Source organism: Culicoides brevitarsis, chromosome 2 (assembly GCF_036172545.1).
Source record: "Culicoides brevitarsis isolate CSIRO-B50_1 chromosome 2, AGI_CSIRO_Cbre_v1, whole genome shotgun sequence".
Taxonomy (NCBI): Eukaryota; Metazoa; Arthropoda; class Insecta; order Diptera; family Ceratopogonidae; genus Culicoides; species Culicoides brevitarsis.
In genome coordinates this window covers 8,706,843-8,731,365 of record NC_087086.1, presented here as the reverse complement: position 1 = coordinate 8,731,365, position 24,523 = coordinate 8,706,843, and the positions used below count along the sequence as shown (strand labels likewise).

Genomic DNA, 24,523 nt, shown 5'->3' with positions numbered 1-24,523 from the left:
AATAAAAAAATAAAAAAAAATACAAGAGTGAGTGGCATTATTGCATATCCTTGTAAGAGCCTGAGATGAGAAAGAAAAAAAAATTAATGTTCACAAAAAAAAAGAGAAAAAAAATTGTAACGCGTGTCAGGATGCTCTGTTGTGTGTCGGTAAATGAAGGCAATAAAATTATTGTCGGAGACGAAACACAAGAAATCTGGTTTTATTTTATTTTTTGCTCGTCATTTATTTGCTTTAATGTTTGTTTACGCTTAAATTATTAATAAAACACCCAGAGAAAAAAGATACAGATTATAAAGGATGAAAGATGAGGCAGAGACACAAAAATAATAAATTTAGAGGATTACAACTTTTTTTCGTGAAGTATTTGTTTTTTTTTTTAGGAGTCATTAGCTTTGTTTATGATTTACTTGATGGTCAGACATTTTTATATTTTTTGTCGGAATGAAGGTAAAAGTTTTAAAAAAAATTAATAAAAAGGGAATTTTTATTGCGGATTCTCAAGTCTCATAAACGAGACGTAATTTTGCTTTGATTTTGAGAAAAGTTAATAATTTTAATTATTAAAATTTTATTTGAGAAGAGAAATTCATAAAAAAAATAAAAATGGCGGATTTAGTGATCAGCTGATCAAAAGTGAGGTTAGTTTTAAATGATCTTAACAAAATTAGTAAATTTTATTTTACTTTTATTTTTTTTTAATTAAAAATAATTATTTTGATTAAATAAAGTTAAAAGTAAAATAATCTCAAAAAGCCATGAAATTAATTTTGTTAAGATCATTTAAACCTAACCTCACTTTTGATCAGCTGATCACTAAATCCGCCATTTTTATTTTACTTATAATTTTCTTTAAAAAAAATTATATAAAAATTAATTTAATTTTATAAATTTATTTAAATAATTTTCTTATCTATTAATTAATTAATTATTTTTTTCAGGGAATTTTTTACATTTTTCGATTCATTCAGCTTGATAAAATTTTCTTGATAAAATCTTCGTCTTATCTAAAAATAAAAAAAAATCTTCCACATATTCGTTAATTTCCGCGACATTAACCCAGCACTAATGAATGACCTTCCCCCCAACATAATGCCTCAAATAAATCCGTTTTAATCAAATTACGTAATCTCATAACAACCGGAAAAAAATATCAAGTCAATCACTCGAAGCGAATCCAAACGCACCAACATCTGACAAACATCTTGACAACTTACATTTCTCTCTCGTCATCTTTTGCTGTCGCGTTACTTTCATCTCAGTGCACTCGAATTTTATTGTGGCTTTCATTGACGCAGGAACCATGACAACCAACCGACTCTTGTTACAGATTTTTTTTTTTTGCTTTTTTTTCGTGAATGAATCTTCTTTAGAGATTTCCAGCGACTTACGTCACATTACAAGCGAAGTGAAAAAAAAGAGGAAAAAAAAATTTTTTTTTGTGATTTGATTCGCGAAGTGGAAAATATTATTTTTTACCATCTTTTTTATTAATGTCCTGCTGTTCGATATTCGACGTTCACAACAAAGAAGAATTTTTAATATACATTTTTGCTCGTGTGTGTATGTGAAGGACATGAAATAAAAGTGCAACCAAGCACACAGTAATTCAATTAAGTACAGTTTAGTGCCTTGCCTTTTGGTTTTTCATCAGTATTTTATTATTACTTTCGGTTAGCGGCGCAAAAAGCAAAAGAGAGAGAGAAAGGTGACATGTGACAGGATGTGCTTGTTTTTATGCGCTTTTAATGAAATAGTAATGGGAAATACTCGACTTCGAGCGATAAATGGTGTGCTTTTAATTAAAATGAAATGACTGACGGGTGCGTGACATGTTGCCTTGCAATGCAAATAAAATTGCAGTTTTTCATAAATAAATACACGGAGGGAAAATTGTAACGTTTTTCAAGGTTTTCATGAAAATTTAAAATTTTTTTAAAAAAAAATTTTTAAGCCTAAAATTTGTAAAAAAAATCAACTAATTTTTTTAAAAATTAAAAATAATAAAAAATTAAAAAAAAAAAAAATTTTTAATAATTTTAAATTTAAAAGTAAAAATAATTTTTTTAATAAATTAATTAATTTAAATTAAATAAAATTAAAAAAATAAAAAAATTAATTCAATTTTTTTTTAAAATAAAAGTTTCTTTAATTTTTTTAAAATTTAAAAAAAATTAAAAAAGTTATAAACTTTTAAAATTCAAAAAATAAAAATAAAAAGAATTATTAAAAAAATCCTCAAATTACAGTTAAAATTTAAATTAAATTTTGAAATATTTTTTAACTTAAAATTAGAAAAAATAATTTTTAAGTCAAAAATTCTTTTTCTCAATTTAAGTTTTAAAAATTTCAACTTAAAATTTTATGATTTTTAATTTTTTTATTTAAATTCTTTTTTTTAAATTTATTTCATGAATAAGTCAAAAGTTTATAACTTTTCAACAAAATTTTAGAAAAAATTAAAAGAAACTTTTAGAAATTTAAAAAAAAATATGAATTAAGTTTTTTAAATTTTTATTAATTTAATTAATTTAAATTTTTTAATTTTAATTTAATTAAAATTTTATTTTTTTTTTAAAATTTAATTTAATAAAAATTTATTTATTTTTTTTTTATAATTTTATAAATTTAAAAAAAAACATAAACCCTTTTTTTTTTTTTCCGTGTTTTTTTATAAAAATTAAAAATTTCCCGCAAGGCATTTAAATCCGTGATTCGAATCAAAATTGACCGAACGCCGTGTGTTGAACAAATTTTTAGACAAACAACACTTTCTCGTGATGTATAATGATAAGGTCAATCATTTTGTCAACCTTTCATTAGAACGTATCTCGCCCACTTTTAGCACACACTCACGTCGTGTTTCTGCGACGCCTGACAGCAACTCCTCGTATGTGCATCATGCTGGTAAATTGTTTGGGTTGGCGATATTAAATTATTATGTCACACGATACCCCGTCTGCTTCTTCGGTTACAGAAAAAGTGAGCGACTGGAGCAACGAGATTGAATTATTTTCTGTTAATAAATGCAGAAACATTTTATCTCTCGTGTCTCGTGTCGCGAACGAATCTCGCAAAACCTTAAAATATTATTTTCTATTGTTCTCATAATTCATTTTGCGTCGACTAATGTAGCAGCTAGACATCCTTCATGTCACATTTTTGGCAAATGGTGCTTCGTGTGCCATTGTTCTGCCATGCCGGGACATAATTGAAATGGATAATCGCTGATGTCGACATTGTTGCCGATCCTCCGGAATAACGATAACAATGAAATTATTTGTCAAACGTGATGTTTTTCGGGGATGGAGCGCATGGATAGATGGGATGCTGAGGCTATTAGTTGTAATAATAATAACTAAAAACGGATGTACTGAGCATGTAAGTGAAACGGAGAAAGGTCAATGAACGTGCAGCGATGGGAAATTCATGCGTTGAGAGTAAGTTTAATCATTTTAATGGAAGTTTAGTGCTTTTTTGCTGTGAAAGACGAAATATGAAAAAGATTTCCGCGAATAAAAGAAACAGAATATTTTAAAAGCACTTTTTGTTTTGTATTAAAATGACCTGGATTGTGATATAATTTTTTTTTCACAAAATTCAAAGCTGATGAAGAGGTTTTTAAGTGCACGTTATTGTTAAAAAAATTTAAAAAGAACTATCAAAAATTTTAATTGACAAAGAATTAAATCTTGAAAAAAAAATTTCAATTTTAATTTTTTTTTAATTTTAAATAATTAAAAATTAATTTTTTTTTAAATTAAAATTTTAAAATTTTAAATTTAAATTAATTTATTTTATTAAATTTAATTAATTTATTTTTTTAAATTAATTAAAATTTAAAAAAAATTATCAATTTATTAAATTTATAAACATTTAATTGATCATAATTAACTTTCAAAAAATCATTAAAAAAATATTTACGAAAAAAAATAAATATTTTTAGATATTTATTGATCATTTAATTTTCTAACCTCACTTTTGATCAGCTGATCACTAAATCCGCCATTTTTTCTATTTTTCATTTATTTTTCTACACAATTTAAAAAAAAGCTACAAAATGATTAAAAATGAAATTCAATATTAAAAAAAAACTTTCAATGAATATTTGAAAAACTATTGAAGCACTTTTCCAATCCAAATATTCGACTCCGTGTTAAAAACTCCACACAAATATTTATTTATTTCAACCACTTTTTAGTGTTTTCCCCATTTTCACCCCTTTTTGCCTCCATTTATTTTCCCTTTAACGAGAAACCACTTTATTATTATTCAAAACATCATAACAAAAATATTATTTATTAAATACTGAGTTCACACTTGTTTCCTCTCTCACTGCCTGTTGTGTATTTTGCGCGTTTGTTATTCATCGGCAACACAAACTTTTTAATCAGCTTTAATAACAACACTTTAATTATTGATTCCTCTTTTCATTTCAGCTTTGAATAACTCGAATTCGCTATTCAATTCCGCCAAGCACCCACAAAACTTTTTTACACGCGTAAACATCGTCATAATAATTCTGTGTGTGTGTTACAACAACAACGTCGGGGTTAATTTATCCCCATTAAAAGTGCCTACTGATGTGCGACGAGTGGATCATATCTCGTACGAACAACAAGTTGAAACAGTTCAAGTAATAGATAATAACAATAATTTCGAGAGGAAACCATGAGAAATAATTTAATTTTCCGAAAACTTCATAACTGCTTTGTTGTTTGTAGTTTAGTGGAAATAATCGTAATTATTGCTCTTTAGGCGCGGAATTTATTTGATCGGCTTACTTACGAGCAGATGGTTGCATGGCAATTCCGAAGAAATTACCTCCCAACTTAAATAAGCGAAAACACAAACAATAAATTAATTTAAAAAAACGGAGAAGAGGGAAGGAACCGTTTCGGGGTACATCACGGCTATTATCATCTCATAAAAAGAGGGATCCCTTTTCCTTTCGTCGAGCGTCTTATTTAAACATTCATTGTCTTAGTTGGTCCCTCTTTGCATCACTTACTGGGTAATTTGTAAGGAACACGCGCGACATTAATGGTAGCGAAAAAAAATCGTATAAAATTTGATTTTTAACAGAAGCACTAAAAAGTATAAAACAAGAAAAAAAAAATTTTTTTTTTCAGTTTCAATTTTTTGGCAGTTTTGAGTTGCAAAATGATTAAAAATGATAAATTAGAGCCCTCTGACAAATTTTTATCCATTTGGAGCAAAATTTGTCAAAAATGGCTTTGACACAGTTTTTGACACAGTTTTTTTTGCTCTTGATTTAGTTTTTAAAACAAAACTATGTCAAAGAAAAAATTTTTTTTCAGTTTCAATTTTTTGGCAGTTTTGAGTTGCAAAATGATTAAAAATGATAAATTAGAGCCCTCTGACAAATTTTTATCCATTTGGAGCAAGATTTGTCAAAAATTGCTTTGACACAGTTTTTGACACAGTTTTTTTTTTTTTGCTCTTGATTTAGTTTTCAAAACAAAACTATGTCAAAGGAAAAAATTTTTTTTCAGTTTAAATTTTTTGGCAGTTTTGAGTTGCAAAATGATTAAAAATGATAAATTAGAGCCCTCTGACAAATTTTTATCCATTTGGAGCAAGATTTGTCAAAAATTGCTTTGACACAGTTTTTGACACAGTTTTTTTTGCTCTTGATTTAGTTTTTAAAACAAAACTATGTCAAAGAAAAAAATTTTTTTCAGTTTCAATTTTTTGGCAGTTTTGAGTTGCAAAATGATTAAAAATGATAAATTAGAGCCCTCTGACAAATTTTTATTCATTTGGACCAAGATTTGTCAAAAATTGCTTTGACACAGTTTTTGACACAGTTTTTTTTGCTCTTGATTTAGTTTTTAAAACAAAACTATGTCAAAGAAAAAAATTTTTTTCAGTTTCAATTTTTTGGCAGTTTTGAGTTGCAAAATGATTAAAAATGATAAATTAGAGCCCTCTGACAAATTTTTATCCATTTGGAGCAAAATTTGTCAAAAATGGCTTTGACACAGTTTTTGACACAGTTTTTTTTGCTCTTGATTTAGTTTTTAAAACAAAACTATGTCAAAGGAAAAAATTTTTTTTCAGTTTCAATTTTTTGGCAGTTTTGAGTTGCAAAATGATTAAAAATGATAAATTAGAGCCCTCTGACAAATTTTTATCCATTTGGAGCAAAATTTGTCAAAAATGGCTTTGACACAGTTTTTGACACAGTTTTTTTGCTCTTGATTTAGTTTTTAAAACAAAACTATGTCAAAGGAAAAAATTTTTTTCAGTTTCAATTTTTTGGCAGTTTTGAGTTGCAAAATGATTAAAAATGATAAATTAGAGCCCTCTGACAAATTTTTATCCATTTGGAGCAAAATTTGTCAAAAATGGCTTTGACACAGTTTTTGACACAGTTTTTTTTGCTCTTGATTTAGTTTTTAAAACAAAACTATGTCAAAGAAAAAATTTTTTTTCAGTTTCAATTTTTTGGCAGTTTTGAGTTGCAAAATGATTAAAAATGATAAATTAGAGCCCTCTGACAAATTTTTATCCATTTGGAGCAAAATTTGTCAAAAATGAGTTTTTGACACAGTTTTTTTTGCTCTTGATTTAGTTTTTAAAACAAAACTATGTCAAAGGAAAAAAAATTTTCAGTTTCAATTTTTTGGCAGTTTTGAGTTGCAAAATGATTAAAAATGATAAATTAGAGCCCTCTGACAAATTTTTATCCATTTGGAGCAAAATTTGACAAATGGCTTTGAAAATTTTTAAGTTTTTTTTTTTAAAAAAAAATTCAAAAAAAATTTTTTTTTCAGTTTCAAATTAAAAATTAAAAATTAGAGCTCTCTGACAAATTTTTATCCATTTGGAAAAATTTGTCAAAAAAAAGGCACGAAAAAAACGTTAATTAATTTTTTCAAAGCAATTTGCAATTTAAAGTTCAAAATGATTAAAAACATAAATTAGAGCCCTCAAATAAAATTTTTTGATAAATTAAATCTGACAAATTTTTAAAAAGCATTTGTCAAAAATGGCTTTAACAAAAAAGTTTTTTAAAAAAATTTAAAAAAATTTTGAAAAAAAAAAGTTTCAATTTTTTGGCAATTTTTGATTTTTTAGAGCCTTATGACAAAAAAAAATTTAAATTTGAAACATTTTTTTTTGATTTAGTTTTTAAAAAAAAAAGCAAAAATTAAAAATGATAAATTTCTGACAAAATCCATTTGGAGCAAAATTTGTCAAAAATTTTGACACGGTTTTTGACACAGTTTTTTTGCTCTTGATTTAGTTTTGAAAACAAAACTATGTCAAAGGAAAAATTTTTTTTCAGTTTCAATTTTTTGGCAGTTTTGAGTTATAAAATGATTAAAAATGATAAATTTAAGCCCTCTGACAAATTTTTATCCATTTGATAGTTTTTAATTTAAATTGCAAAAATTAAAAATGATAAAATTTTAAAAATCCATTAAATTTTAAAAGTTTTTGAATATAAATAAAATTTTTTTTTGAAAAATTTATTTAATTAAAAAAAAATTAAGAAATTTTAAAATTTAAAAAATAAATAAAAAATTAAAAAAAAAAAATTAAAAAATTAATTTGGAAAACTAAATTAAATAAAAAATAATTTAAAAAATAAATAATTCATAAATAAATAATTAAAAATTTATGATTTAAAAAAAATAAAATGAATTAAAAAATTAATTTGAAAATAAAAAAAAATTAAAACAGAATTCAAAAAACATTTTAGAATTTTTCAAAACTTAAAAAATTACTCTGTTAAAAATTAATTAAAAAGCACCGAAAAATTAACAAAAAAAGAAAAAAAGGCACGAAAAAACGTGAAAGAAAAAGCTCTTAATTAGCGACGCTACCTTTTTTCCTTTCATTCATTACTTTTTTTTCCTACTTTTTGTGCGTTGTATTGAAGTGTCTTTAAGCATAAACTTTTTTTTTTAGTTGTTTTTAGCATTAGATGGCAAGCCCAATTATTTGGGACAAAGATCTGACATCGGTCGCCTTATTACCGCCATTTATTTATTACAACATTATGTGTTTGATGGCTTCGTCGGCCCGTTTTAATTTTATTACATTTTATTAATTAAAAGTGTTGGATGAGAAATTTCATCTTCTTGCAATCACAAGTCGCGAGTCGCAGTAAAATATTTTTTACGAGGCTTCTAAAAAAAAGAGAATAATAATAAAAATCACTTTGCACCAGCTTTTTCTCGAAAAAAAAATTAAGATAATCATAAAATTGTGTGTGAGTGTTTTCGAAGTAAATTAGGCGCCTTTCTTTCATCGCAAGGACGAAGTAAATTTTAAAAGGTAATGAATTTTATTTTTACTACTTAATAATATTTCTTTTTCTCTTCTTCTTCTCCTCTTTTTTTTATTTGATTTTTTTTATATACCTGCCTTGATTGTCGAGTCGAAGTATTTTCAAGCTTTGTTCATCCAATATCTTCCAATGAATGATGTAAAAACGAAGAAAATTTTATGGTCATGTCCGAACAAATTGAAAACTTTTTTTTTTCGCAAAGTACATGCAAAAAATTACGAGATTGTATTCCTTTGTTTTCTCCTCTTTCTTTCTCTGTTTCTCGCATTTTTTTTTTGCATTTGAGGTACTTGGCAAGCAAATTTCTTGTCGTAAAAGTAATTCATGGCATCGGGGGACATAACTCAAGAGCATAAATTGAAAGATATCGAAAGGGAAGACAGATGATAAATTGAGCCATTTAAAAAAATGTAAAATTGGGTGTGAGAAAATAAAAAAGTGACAAAAAAGTAAATGAAGAAGGTTTTTGATAATTTTACACCTTGTCGACGACATAAAAAGTCGATGACATTCGATAATTTTTTTTTTGGGAAAGTAATGGAGGGTGAATTTGCAGGTCATCCTAATATTTTATAATAAATGAAATTTTATGTTCATGTGCTTGAAACACTTGAACCTGGACCAATAAAAAAGGAAAGTTTAAAGAAAATGATAAAAAATCAAGAATTTTGATAAAATGCTTGAGCGGTTTTAGAAGAATTTTTTTTTTTGAAAAATATAAAAAGTTTATTTAAATTTAAAAAAATTACTTATTTTTAAAAAGATTCTTAAAAATAAATTTTGATGTAAAATTATTAAAATTAATTTTAAAAATTATTTTTCTTTTTATTTAAAAAAAATTCAATAATTTATTAAAAAATAATATTTTGAGAAATTTATTTTTTTATTTTAATTTTTTTAGCATTACAAATTAAATATAATTAATAATTAAAAATTGATAAACTTTATATTAATATTTTAATAAATTAAAAAATATTTTTTTTGTAATTTTTTTTTAATTAAAAATATAATTAATAATTAATTAAATATAATAAAAATAAAATAAAAATATATTTAATTAAAATATTTTAATTTAATTCAATTTAAAATAAAATATATAATTTAAATAATTAAATTATTTTTTTTTTTATTTTTTTTTAAAAATTATTATTTATTAAATTTTTATTTTTTTTTAATTTAAAAAAATTACAAAAAAAAATTAAATTAATTTAATCCTTATTTTTTAATTATTTATTTTTTTTAATTATTTTAGTACAGAATAAATTTTTTGAATAAATTTTTGGAAAATTTTAAATTTTTTACCCAAAAACGGATGAACACAAAAACCCTCAAAATCGCATTTGTTCATCAAACTCTCTTAAAAAAACAAGTGTAACAATTCAAATAAATGTAATAACGTTTGTTAGCTCCCATATTGAACACACATTATACTTTAAATTCCAACAAAAAAAAATCCTCCTTCTTCTACTTCTTTTTTCATTTTTGTTATTTTAGCTTTGTACACACAAGAAAGTCCGACAAGGGAACCAATTGGAATAAAATAATCATTTTCTTGGCAAAAGATAAATGTGAATAATGTTAAAAAGTGTATCAAATGCATCTGGTGCTTTTTTATTCTTTCTTCAACTTGCTTTCTTGTCTATTTCTTCATTTTGTCTTCGACTTTGTTCTTCTGGCCAAATGCATTTCGATTGTCTCAATGACATTTTATCGTTGCCAGAACAAAAAATAAAACATAAATTTTTAAACTTTTACAGCGATGTCAAGTTTAATGTTCGTTTCAATTAAATTTCGCCAGATGATTCAACTTTAAATTATTTTTTTTTGTTGAATTTTTAGTGAAATTTATACGAAAATTAATCCGCCGAGATGGGGTCAGCAACCTTTTTAATTTTAACAACAATGCACTCATAAATTATTCATCAAAAATAAATATAACGAAATTTTGATACACAAAAATTTGTAACAATAAACCTCAATTTACATCTAAGCATCGTCGAAACACGCATAAATTATTATTTTGCACAAACGTTACCGAAATCCAGAAATCGATACAACTACAGATAAAATATAAATATCGAATATTTACACAATGCAGCCTCATTTATTTTGGTTCTCTGAATGTGTTTTGGGGTGTTATTATTATTATTATTTTTGAATTATATTATTTTCAAAATATTTTGGTCTATGAGTTTTTGTTGCATTTTTAACTTAAAAAGGGGTGAATTTCACTCTTTGATACTTTTAATTTAAAATGAAGCTAAATTTTGTAATTTTTGAAAATTTTCTTAATTTTTCACGAATTTTTTTTATAGAAAATTTTAAGAATTTTTTGTACGAAAACCTTCTCTTAATTATATTTGACACATTTTAAAAAATTTCAAAGAAATTCGTTAAGAAAAAAATTGAGTTAATGCGTTACAAAGGTTCATACGAACTTTGAAATGTTATAACTCAAGATTGGATTGACGAATCTCTTCGAGGTTTTTTGTAATGTGTTAATTGTAACAACGAGAAGGTTTCTGTGCAGAAATATTAAGAAACTTGTGAGAATTTTATATAAAAAAATAAATAAAAATTCATTAAGAGGAAAAAAAATAATTTTATCAAAGGTTGTGCTAATTGCATACTTTTATGCGTTAATATCCTTACAAAAATTAGTTCTATGGTAGAACGAAGTCCACGGGTCTCATATAAAAAAATTTTTAATTTTAGAAGTTAAATTTTTTTCAAAAAAAATTTTTTTTGACTTAAGGCTTATCTTTTCCATATAAAAAAAATATTGTTAAAAATCTTAATGAATTTCTTAAATTAATTAGTTTTATTAAAACGTTTAATAAATTTTATTTTAAAAATTTTAATTTTTTTTTATTTTTAAAATTTTTAAAATTAAATTAATTACATGAAATTAATTAATTATTTATTTATTTAATTAATTGAAATTAATTTTTAATTTTTTTAATTAATTTCAAAATAATTTAAAAAAAAATTAAAAATTAAAATTAATTTCAATTAATTAAATAAATTTAATTATTTATTTATTTTTATTTTTTAAATTAAATTTATTTTTATTATTTTAATTTAATTATTTCTTAATAAAATTTAGAATTTAATAAAATGTGAATCTCTTTTTTAATCCTCAGGGCATAAAAATGGTAAAAGACAACAAGAGCATTAAAGTCGAGTGTCGAGTCTAGTCAAATATCATGATAAAATGTTTGTCAATTGCGAATATGATAACCATGACAACTATTCTCTGCCTAATCTATTTTTGATATGCTTTAGAAAATAAATTTAATGCTAATTTATTTGCAGCCATACAACTTACCTGGAAATTTGTAGAGCGAAACTTCGTTGCAGTTTATTTCCAGCAGTCGCGTTTCGTTGGGCGGACTTGCACATCGACACATGGAATTGAGAGGACACTCGTATACGATATCTTGATTTGTGTATAAAATATTGCGATTATCTAATTTCCAACACAGGCAACAATGATTGTGATGCCACCATTCCGATGCCAGCGACAACAAGACGAAGGCAATTGCTGCCAATCGTTTTGATAAATTTTCACTCGAATTCATCATTTTTTTTATCTGTATTTTTTCTAATTTTTTTTTTTTTAATTTTCAATTGCCTAAATTTATCATGGTTTAAAAAATTTTTGTTATTTCATTTTTTGGAGTGCCCCGAATTTAGGTCATGTGTGTTGCGATGCGTTTTCATCGTGTATTCAATGTGGTCATCACATCACCTGGAAAGAGAGAAAATAAAGAGATTTTTGTTAGTTGGAAAAACCACATCAGGACGAAATATATGTGCGACGAATCAAAACATTGGACATGTTTGCGGAATGGAGCAGCAGCACGTTAAAAGGGAAAATACAGCTCTCATGTCCAAATTGGCAGAAAAAAGGGACACATCACATCACAGCGTTTCTGTAATTTTTGAAGCTTGCTGCTGCTTGTGATGTTGTTTTGTTGTTATTGAAAACGTGTGTGATGGCTGTTTACATGGCTCGAAAGCATTTTGAAAGGAAAATATTTTGAGTTGAGATGAGCTTTTTTTGTTGGGTTAAGTAAAGAAAATATGTAGAACACTAATGATGATGGTTTCAGGAATGTTTTTCTTTTGAGCTTAATATTAAATTGGGTTATATTTACTTGTTGGTGCTCAAAAACTGTTTCTATAGAAAGTTTTTATTAAAAAAATTTTTTATTTTTAATTTCAAATTAATTTTTATATTTAATTTAATTTTTTTTTTTATTTTATTTTATTTGAATTTATTTAATTAATAATTTTAATAAAATAATTTTTTAATTATTTTTTTTTAATTTGATTTTTTTCAATATTTTTATTTAAAAAAAAAATAATTAATTTTTTTTTATTAAAATCTAATTTAATAGAACAAACAAAAATATTTTTAAGTGATTTTATCGAAAATTAATATTTTGGCATATATTAAATATTTTTTAATCATTAAAATATTTTATAGAAATTTAATATTTATCTTATAAACTTAAAAAAATAATTTTGTTGAGTTTCATATTTCAAACTTTAAATAATTAATTTTTATTTTTTTTTTATTTAAGAAAAGTTACTTTAAAACACAAAACTTGATTCAATAAACACTTTAATTTACACTTTTAATAATTTAATTTTTTTTTACAAAAATTTTGTATTTTAAGAAAAAATTTAAAATGTTAATAAATTAGATTAAAAAAAAATAATAAATTAGAGCCTCTCTGACAAATTTTTATCCATTTGGAGCAAGATTTGACAAAAATCGCTTTGACACAGTTTTTGACACAGTTTTTTTGCTCTTGATTTAGTTTTTAAATCAAAACTATGTCAAAGGAAAAATTTTTTTTTCAGTTTCAATTTTTTAGCAGTTTTGAGTTATTTACATTTGTGTTTAAAATTTTGTTATTTTAAAAAATTATTTTTATTTTTTTTTTATTTTTAATATTTTTTTATTTATTTATTGTTGACTCTGACAAATAATTTTGATAAAATTTTTTAATTTTGATTAAAATATTTTTTTTTTGTAATTTTTTTTTCCTTCAACCTTTGGCTTCAAATTTATTAAAAAACCGAATCTCTGTTAAAAAAATTCCTCTTCATCGAAAAAAAATCAATTATTGCCCTTTCCTTTATGCTCCGCATGAAAAATCATTTCAACATCAATCACAACAAAGTAAATACATTGTAAACGACTATATTGATGATCGGATAATAAATATAATGTTTCACGATGCTTTGCTTACACAAGACAGCAATGACAGCAACAATGACGACGATGATGATGTTGTTGATGGAATTACAAAAAAAAACATATAATAAAAACATACATTACTTAAATAAAAATATATGGTCTGTAAATGATATAAAGACTCACATCATCCTGTAATGCTCTCAGCGAAGTACTTCTGACATTTTCTTCAATTCTAACATAAAAACACATTTGATTGAAATTTGTGGTTATGATCTGCGCGCCAAAATCGAGATCTATTGCACGTGTGAAAAATGGAGACGCCAGGTTTTTTTCTTCTCATATTAAAATATCATAAAAGGTGATAAAGGTAAAGACAAAGTTTGTTAACATTTTTTTGAACAGAAAAAAAACGATTGGAAGTACATTTGCTCACGTTTGTGTGTTTAACAACAGCACTAATGAAATTTTGATAGTTATAACAGGCAGAAAAACAGGTCCCAAAAGCATCTGTATTCATTATTGCTGTGTATTTGACTTGTAGTATTTTGTCTCGTAGGATACGAAAAAGTTTTCTGTGAAAAAAGTTTTTTTTTATTTCCCACACACAAAAATTGTACCAAAAATATTTTTTTTATATAACTTTGCTTCCTCTGTCATTATGAAATATCTCCGGTCGAGACACGAAAATGAGTCTTACGAGATATGAATAATTTTTTTTAAAGGTTGATGCGATTGGGAAATTTGTTTAATTTCAATTTTATTTTTTATTAATTTTTTTTAGAAAAATATTAATAATTTTATTTTATTTAAAATTATAAAAATTTTAAAATTAAACTATTGAATTAAAAAAATTTAAAATTACAAAAAAATAATTTTATTATTTTTCTGTTAATTTTTATTTCGTTTTTGAAATTAATTAAAATTTATTTTTTTTTTAAATATTTTAAAATTGGATAAAAAAAAACTTTTGAATACCTTAGTTTGTAATTTTTAGTTAAAAAAAAATAAAAATAAATTTTATTAAATTGAATTAATTTAAAATATTTTAAAGCTTTTGTTCAAACTTCTCAACTTAACCTAAATTAAAGATTTTTTTAATTTAATGACTTTAAAAGTAAAAAAAAAATAGGATTTCATCTCAAAAAAATAATTACTGAAAATATTTCTATGGAAAAATTTTAATGAAGAAAGTTTCTTCAGAAAAAATATTTTGATACTTAAATTAAAACAAAATAAAATGTGAAACAGGTGCACAAAAATTTAAAACAAAGATGAGCTGTATCATAAAAATAAATACATGAAAATCCGGTAACACAATCCTCAGACAAAAAAGTTATAACAATTATTATTGTTTAAAACAATAAACAGTCCATTTTTTATTCATCATTCATTTTGCATCTGCAGGTTTTATTTTTTTTATTATTTTTTTCCTGTTTTTCCATTCACCATAAAAATGTTTCATTTAGTCTACACAACAATTTACAACTTTTTCTTCTTTTTTTTCACATCGGATGTGTTACATGTAAATCAGCTTTTCCAACGATACCAAAAAAAAAACACACACACCGAACAAGGTAAGCTCACAATGCAATTAAAAAGCGTAGAGCTGGCAATCCTCTCGGTCGGCCCAAAACGAACGAATGTCGTGTTGTAGTTATAAAATAATAATATTAAAACAATGGACACTCGTTCGTTCGTTCATTTGGGCGGCGAAGTAGTGCCGGAAATAATTTTACCGCAATACGGAATACACTCGAGAATGTCGGTTCGTAAGACAAAAAAAAAATTAAAATAAAGGAGCAACAAACAGAAACCGTAGATTTACATAAGTAAAATGTTGTTTTCCTCTTTCTCTCTCTCTATTTATTTTCTGCTTTTGTTCATTTTCATTTTTAATTTTGCTGCTTTCAGTTTCGTTATTTATTTATCATTTTACTTCTTCTTTTTCCATTTTAAAGGAAGGAGAACGCAAAATTACCTGCGACGATGCATATGCTTTGGGAAAGAAAAAATGGAGAATCGAAGGAAACGCAAATTCTATAATCTTTTTATCCGTTTTTTTAAAGTAAAAAAAATGGCAATTGAAAGTAACCGCAGGACAGAAAAAAGCGTAAAAATAATTAGGTCAAATTTATTTACAATTTTACGCGTTTTTACGTTTTATTCTTTTTTCGTTAAAATACGAACAACTTTTTAAATGTTCTACGGAATAATTTTTTATTGATTTCAAAATAAATTTTCATTTAAAATTTGTAGGTTGTTTGTTATAGATAAAAACGTCAAGTTAAATGATGGATTCGAGTTTTTGATTATAATTTTAATGTTCATTTTATTAGTTGATTGAATGTTAGAAATGAGATGAATTTTAATTCAAATAAAAGTTTGTTAAAAAAAGTTTGTAATGAAAATCAAACAGCAAATATTTTGTAATTAGTTTTTTTATTTTGTGATAAATGAAAGATCTTGAAATCACACCGTTTTTCGACGAATTTAACACACAAATTTCGATCTGTTATAGGGATGTGAAAACCAAATACTTGAAAATTTTTAATCGATTTGAACAAATTAAAATATAATATATTTTTTCTTAAAATTTTTTATTGAAAATTAAAATTTTTGTATTCAAGTTTTTTTATTAATTAAAAAAAAAATAATAAATATTAATTTAATTTAATTGAATTAATTTTTAAAAAATTGATAAATTTAAATAAAGTTTAATTAAATTAATTTTAAAAATATAATTAATTAATTAAAATATTTTTTTTTTATTTTATTTTATTTAAAATTAAATTAAATTTCTAAAAATTAAATTAAATTTTAAAAAATCGCCATAAATATTTTATATAATTTGTTCAAGTTAGACCATAAAATTACAAAATAACATTGATTTTGCTTTAAATTTAGAATTTTTTTACAACGCTATAAAAAAAATAATACTCAAATATTGAAAGTTTTGACATCACTATGAAAACTCATAATATTTGTCTTACATTCATTGGAAAACGGTAATGATCTAAAGATCTTCAAGTTTTTTATTAAAAAAAATTAATAAAAAAAAAATTCTTTAAAAAAATAATAATCAATAATATTATTATTTTTTTTATTATTATTTTAATAAAGAAATTTTTCATTAATTTTTTTTTTGTAAAAATAATAATTTAAAAAAAATGAACAAAAATAATTAAAAACAAAAATATTTAAAACTTTTTAAATTAAAATTTTAATTTTTTTTTATTTAAAATTTAAAAATAATGTATTAAAAAAAAATTAATTTTCTAAAAATTTTGGCAAATAAAAAAAAATAAAAATAAATAAAATTGCTAAAAAAAATTCAGTATGAAAAACTTCCCTTTCTCGAATTTCATCGCCAAAACCTAACCAAAAGTCATGTCTGAAGCTCATCAATTCCAGTCTTTCTTTCTCACAAATTCCATATGTTACTGAAGCATATTGAAACATTTTCGCAGCAAATAAGAAACTTTTATCCAGCAGTAGATAAAAAACAATAAAAACAGCAAAATAAGCCATATATCGGTTTTAATGCTCGTGCGAATGTATGCTTATTGCTTATGTTTTTATCTACTTTTACGAATTAATATTTATTTCAAAAAATATGTTTGTTTGTTGGTATTCAGTGTGCGGCTGTGGTAATTTTATCTCTATATTTATATTTTCTTTTTTTTTCTATTTTCTATTTTCCGGCAGCAGCAACAACAACAGGCAAGTAACGGAGAGAGTGATAAAAACATGTGTTATTGCGTGTTCTACATCAATCATGATGATTATTATTATTATTTCCGTTTGTTTTGTGAGATTTATGGATTTATTTTCGGTTCGTTTTTGGGTCTCACCGACAACAAAAATATATTTGAATGGCACACAAAACGAGCGACAGACAACGATCATAAATTACGCACGAATTTTTCGAAAGCCATTGTTCAAAAATATTGTTGGTTTGTCCTTTCGAAAAAAAAAAATAAAAATAAAATTTACAGTTGTTGCTAAATCAACATTTTAATTCATTCATTCGACTTTTTTTTTGTCGACTGGCGGAGTTACCGCGATGATATAGATCATCATGTAATAAAAATGCACAGACAAGGACGATAAACATTTATCATGGAAATAAAATAAAAAAAAATTCATACAAAAAAAAAGAGTCGATAAAAAATCTATATAATAAACTTATCACGCACACACATTGAACTTTTTCCGTCGATTTTTTTTTCGTCGATATTTATTTTCACATTCAATTTATTATAATGTCGCATTTATTCCTATCCTCGCCACATCGCGACGCGTGCATCGTGCAAAAATTAAATTGATAATGACAAATAAATAAAATAAAATAATTAATGAAATATTTGTTCGTTCAATTTTTTTTATATTTTCATTTTTCGGCTGTTTCTGTGTGTGCACATAATTGACACAACGATATTATAAATTATGGTTATAGAGAAAGCGAAGAGGGAGGAAGCATTATTTTCCACTTGATTCAACGTGAATCTACCAAAAACTGCTGCTCTTGTACAAGTTTAAAAGCAAACATTTGCATTCCATCGTGCGACACGAAAATTCCGACAATTTTGCTGCTGTGACTTTTTTCGTCATCGTCGAGTACATTTTTTTTTATTTTTATTTAAAAACAGCAACAATCCGAGAATGTTCGCATAAAATACATTCATTTGACGTAACATGGAAAAGTATATTGGATTTTTGTTGCTGAAAATACTTTTTTTGTGTTGTTACGAGCTACATGTAGAGTGCAGAAGTTTTTCGATTTTTCTTGCATTTTGAAAAAAATTTTTTTTAGCGTTAAGAAAAATTTTTATGAAAAATATTTTTTTCGAAAAACTAAATTATAATTAAAATATAAAATAAAAAAAAAAATTAAAAAAACAATAAAAAATAAGAAGATATTTAATTTAAATTAAATTTATTTTTTTTAATTTTAAAATTTTGTTTTTTAATAATTTGAAAAAAAATTTTGAATTATTTAAATTAATTTTTTTCTATTTTTAAGAATTTCTTTTATTTTTTTATTATAAATAGTTTATAATTTATTTAATAAATTATATTTTAAAACTTTAATTTAAAAACTTAACAAAATAATTCTTTAGATAAAAAAATGTCAGTTGTCTAAAAATAATTAAATTTTAATAAAATAAAAATGTTTTATAATTTTAAAGAAAAAATAAATTTAAAAAAAATTAATAAAAATAAAAAAAATTCATAAATTTAATTTAAAAAAAAAATAAATAAATAAATAAATAAATCAAAAACTTCATTTTATTTTTCAAAATATTTTTTTTAAATATTTTCAGTTGTCTAAATTTAATTTAATACCTAATATTTAAATAATAAAACAAATACTTTAAAAAAATAAAATAAAATAAATTTAAATTTAAAAAAATTCAAATTAAATTCAAAAATTTTAAATGTAGATTTAAAAATAATTTATTGATTTTCCGATTTTATTTCAAAATTTTATATTAAACTTCATGTTCTATTTTATCGACAATTTGAAATATAAAAAAATATAATTATTAAAAAAAATTAATTTAAATATTTTAATAATTTAAAATTATTTTATTAATTATTTTTTTTATTTAAACTTTTTAAAAATTATTAAATAAATAATAAAATTATATTTTAAACTTAAAAACATTAAAACAAAAATTAAATTTTTTAAAATACGCTTAAGCCAATTTCAGCAAAATTTTCTTATCAAATATTTTTCCATTGTTATAAATATCTCGCGAGCTTGTCTGAGGCATTTTTGTTTGTTTATACATAATATTACGGTATTTGTCTGGTGTGTCGCTGTCTATTAGTTTATAGATTTCGATAGAGGCAGAGAAAACGCGCGGAATTTTTACGGATTTTTTTTTGTTATAAATAAATATTTGTTTGCTTGTTCAAATGGCGGCGGCATGGAACAAGGAAAGAAAATCACACAAAAGTGACTATGCAAAATTTTTATTTATATACCCAATAAAATAAACAATAAAACGTATCCTTTTCAGATTTATTGTTGTTTTATTCCAGTCTAGCGCCACAAAGAAAGCCCTCTTTTTGTTGTTATCGAAAAGCAATCAAAGTTCGAACGGTGTGTCTATCAATCGACAATAAAGCAAAAAAAAAAATCAACATAAGGATCCGAAAATTATCTATTAGTAATGATAATGATACACTTCTATAGCAGTACAAAGACGCCGAAAAAAAATAATAATAATGAAGAGTAATCTATCCGTATCAATAAAGCAATAAAAATAACAAAAAAAACTGAGGTTTCGAAATCCAGCTGAATGGGGCACTAATAATGCTATAAGCTATAGGCAAAAATCGATTTTCTGCCAATTTGGCAAAAGCTCCCTAATCATTTAAATATCAATTATGTCTTGTTAGAGGAGTCGATCGTGTTACGTTACAATTTTGCCGTTAAATACAGTTTTGCCGTCTCATCTTAATTAAATGCTCTATTATATTTTGATTTTATTACACGTTTAATATTATTTCGTCTTCTCTCATTTTCCTCGCAAATAATTACTGAATCGACGGCAATTTATCAATGTTATTGCACACGAACATTTTCGTTCAGCGAGACGTCAAACTTTTTTGGTTAAAATTTCTCGAGCTGTGTATTGATTTTGTGTTTAATATCACGTTATTAATTATTATTCCGGTGATGGAAATATTTTAAGTTTTGTGTTTACACGAGAGATGCTTCGTTATGATTTGATTAAAGAGGTGATATTTTAATTTATTATCGCGGAAGATTTTTTGAAGAGGTTTTGAAAATTTATCAAGGATTTATTAATATAAATATTTTTAAATTTAAATAGAATCGAAGGAAATTAATAAAAAATATTAAAATAAGCCAAATAATTAATTAAATAATTTTTTTTTGTAAATAAAAAATTTTATAAACGGATACATTTTTTAAAAAGATATTTTATTTTTTTTATTAATTTTTTTTAATTAATTAAATTATTTTTATAAACAAAAAAAATAAAATTTTTGAAAAATAAGCTTTGAATTAAAAAAAATAAATTTTAATATTTATCGACCAAGAAAAATATTTTTTATTCATTTTTTTTAAACAAATTTTTTTAAAAATGTTAATTTAAAAAAAAAAATAAATAAGTAAAAATAAAATTTAATTAATTTTTTAAAATAATTTTTACAAATTAAATTCTGATAAGTTTTAAAAATTTTGCTTTGAAATTTAATTTTCTTTAAATTTTTAAAAATATAATGTAATGTTTAATTTTATTTTTATTACAAAAATCTATAAAAAAATATATTTTGACTCTTACTCTAAAGTTGCTCCAAAACTGATAAAAAATTCAAATAAAATTTAATTTTTAATGATAATAAAATTTTTAGTAAATTTTCTAATAGTTTATTATTAAAGCCATTAAAAATTATTTTTTTTATAAATAAAGAATATTAAAAAAAATTATAATAAATTTCCAACAAGAATCTGATTAAAATTCTTCATTTCACAACAATTTAAATCTAATCATGATAAAAATTTTACTCAATTTTCTTACATGTAATTTATCACCTCTCTACCCCTAAAAAATGATTAAATAGTAATCTTCTAATTCATCAAAAACATTCATTTTTGTCTAGACACTTTTCATGTATCCTCGCAGCGAAATATCTTCGAGTGTTTCTCATTACAACCTCTCTTCATTACGCTCAAGTCAACATGAGACGCTTGCCATAAACAGACACACACCTTTCGCTATTTAATTTAGAAAATCCCAGACAACTATACTCAACTTGGCATGTGGATGGAAATATGGCAGGAACGTTGTAAATTTCAATGAAAAATATTTTCCCTTTAATCCTTCATAAAATCTGGTCTAACTTAATTCAGTAAATTTAACGTTATCGCATACGACGCAGAGCAATTTCTGTATTTATTTATATTTTTTGACGTTCCATATAAAACTAGAAAAAAATAGTCAGAGCATAAAAAAAATATGAAATCGAATTAATCCTCAGAATAATTTTTTTTTGCGCCAACAGACAAAAAAACGAACAGAGGCTTCATAATTGAGCACCGAGCGTGCAAAAACCTAACATTGCTTTGCTTCATCATTTACATATCGTCTCGTGCTTCAACGTTACAACAGGGACAGCGCTTCGAAAACAACGGGAAAAATATGCATTGCTTTTGCATCGGAGACGAAGTTCATATTTAATACCTTAATGCTTTTACACTCATTTTTTGCTGCGCTGTGTTTGCTTTAGTTGCTGGCTTGCATCGTTTCTTGTTCCAACATATATGACCAAAGTTTTTACACTTATTTAGCTGCTGATGCTCTGTGAAGCGAAAACAGGCGAAAGTTCCTCCTAATTTTTTTATTAACTTGCTGAATACAAAAATTTGCTGAATTTGCTTAATACAAAAAAAAATTTGCTGAATATAAAAAATTTGCTTAATACAAACAAAAATTTGCTGAATATAAAAAATTTGCTTAATATAAAAAATTTGCTGAATACAAAAAATTTGCTGAATATAAAGAATTGCTGAATATAAAAATTTGCTGAAAATAAAAAATTTGCTTAATATAAAAATTAGCTTAATACAAAAAAAATTGCTGAATATAAAAAATTTGCTGAATATAAAAATTTGCTGAAAATAAAAAATTTGCTGAATATAAAAAATTTGCTGAATACAAAAAGTTTGCTGAATATTAAAATTTGCTGAATATAAAAAAATTACTTGTAATTTGTAAAATTTTATAAATTTTATGTATTTAAAAAAATGCTGCGTTGAAGAAATTTGCTGAATTAGTTAAGTTTTGCTGAATTTATCAATTTTGCTAAACTTTTCAAATCTTTATAAATCACAACCGAAAATTAAAAAAGTTAAATTGACTCATTTTCACTTTGCAAGGCCCAACTTCTCAGTAGCTGCGAGCTACACAAATAAGTATGTGAAAATTTATTCATGCATGATGTTGCAACTTGTGCGCACGTACATACACAGAAGTGTGCAAGGGTATGCAAGCAACTGTGTGTCTAGAATTTTTATTATTCAATAATTTCCCTTTTGCACAACGGAGATAGCGAGCAAGTCTCTCATATCGTTATTTCGTAACGTATGTTGTCGCTCGTGATGTTGTACATATTTTTTACTTTGTTCGGCTTACTTTTGAATTCATTCATGAAATTCCTTTTGTGCAACTGCTTCTATTATATATTATTTTCGGAATATTGTCGTCGCGTTCTGAATATTGCATGAAAGTAAAAACAAAAGTTCTGTCTGCTTCGTTCGGAAATACGACAGGAACGTGCATTGTTTTGAGTGAATGAAGTAAGTGAACGAAGGAAAAAGGGTTGCAAAAGTTTTCGTTTTTTCGTTGAAATGTTTTTTTTTGTCTGTGCAGAAAATTCCACAAGGTTGAGAAATATTTTCATAATTAATCAGGAGTTTAATTTATTTTCCGTATTTTTCCTTTCCGCTTTCATGTGCAAGTTGTTTTATATTGAAAAATGTTTCGATGAGGGACATTGCAAGTAAAGTACCTTCATATCCCTTCATTATGCCCTATGGAACTACAAATGGACTAAATTCATCTTTCTTTGTTAAATTTCTTCACTGCTGAGGTTTGCTGAATATCTTTAAGATCATAATTTTTAAAATTTGCTGAATATTTGAAACTTGCTGAATATCTAAAATTTGCTGAATATCTAAAATTTGCTGAATATCTAAAATTTGCTGAATATCTGAAATTTGCTGAATATCTAAAATTTGCTGAATATCTAAAACTTGCTGAATATCTGAAACTTGCTGAATATCTAAAATTTGCTGAATATCTAAAATTTGCTGAATATCTGAAACTTGCTGAATATCTGAAACTTGCTGAATATTTGAAACTTGCTGAATATTTGAAACTTGCTGAATATCTGAAACTTGCTGAATATCTAAAATTTGCTGAATTTCTGAAGATTGCTGAATTTCTTGAAATTTGCTGAATACTTGAAATTATTGAATTTAGCGTTTTTTAAGACTACTTTCATTCAGAAAGTGTTAAATCAACCCATTTTCAATTCACAAAAGGCTCAAGAGATAATAAATAAATGTTACCTTATTCATTACTTGTGTCGTAAACTGCTTTAATGTGGTTATTTCATTCATATGAAGATCATTTCCTCCTGTATTTTATACATTTTATATGAGTATATTCACATATTTATAGATCCATAACACACACAGCGTCGTCTGACGACATTATTATTATAACGTTCGTCATTTCCTGTTCATATATTCCCTGCATTTCTGTCGTATCTATATACAAAGTCATTTCCTCTTTTTCTCTGGATATGACAATCCATGTTGTTGTTGTCGTCCTCGTTGCTGAAATTATTATGATTATTAAATAACCGACAGCACTCACATAAGGTCATATTTTATGTGTCTCTCTCTCGAGGGAGATGATCCTCTTTACACACAAATGACAGACACATTGATTTCGTTTCGAGTGACAGATTTCAGGCAATAATCAATGACCTTCTCACGTCACTCAACCACGCCACGAAAACGCCTTGTCATCGATGACAGCTCAGAAAAAAAAAGTTCTTGATGACGGAGTTCGCAAACATTAAATATAAATGAGATGTTAAAAAGCATGTAATACGGGCATTTTATGATTATATGAAACTCCTTTTTTCTATCCTTTCCCTCCCTCTTTTTCTGTGCCCGTTCTATCCCCTTCATGTGTGTCTGTCATTGTACAAAGTGAAACAGGATAAATGTCTAAATGAAGACCTTTTTGTGTCCAAATTTGTATGAATTGATTGTTGTAAAGCGACAATGGATACCAGACGTCGGCTCTTTGTGTAAATGAAGACCACAAAAGTGCTTTGATAGCGATTTGTTACGCTTCGAAGGTGCTTTTGATGAATGTTTAAATGAGAATTTGTTTAGAAAAAGGACAAATTTTAAGTTTTTGTTTGTAACAAAGCTT

At 24.4% G+C, this 24,523-nt stretch overlaps 2 protein-coding genes across 2 annotated transcripts in view; both read right to left on the bottom strand.

Moving 5' to 3' along the window:
* LOC134828443 (chaoptin) overlaps positions 1-23,097 on the bottom strand; it is a 58,144-nt gene extending 35,047 nt beyond the window's left edge. The window contains 4 exon segments of the mRNA XM_063841421.1: positions 11,652-11,762; positions 15,472-15,530; positions 21,755-21,872; positions 23,082-23,097. Of these exon segments, the coding sequence (XP_063697491.1) occupies positions 11,652-11,762; positions 15,472-15,530; positions 21,755-21,872; positions 23,082-23,097 (304 nt within the window).
* Positions 23,098-23,151: 54 nt separating this feature from the next.
* On the bottom strand, positions 23,152-23,963 carry LOC134828442 (uncharacterized). The gene is made up of 2 exons (XM_063841420.1): positions 23,954-23,963; positions 23,152-23,534 (listed from the first exon to the last, which is right to left on the bottom strand). The coding sequence occupies exons 1-2, from the start codon at positions 23,961-23,963 to the stop codon at positions 23,152-23,154; spliced, it is 393 nt and encodes a 130-aa protein (XP_063697490.1).
* Between the last annotated feature and the right edge of the window lie 560 nt (positions 23,964-24,523).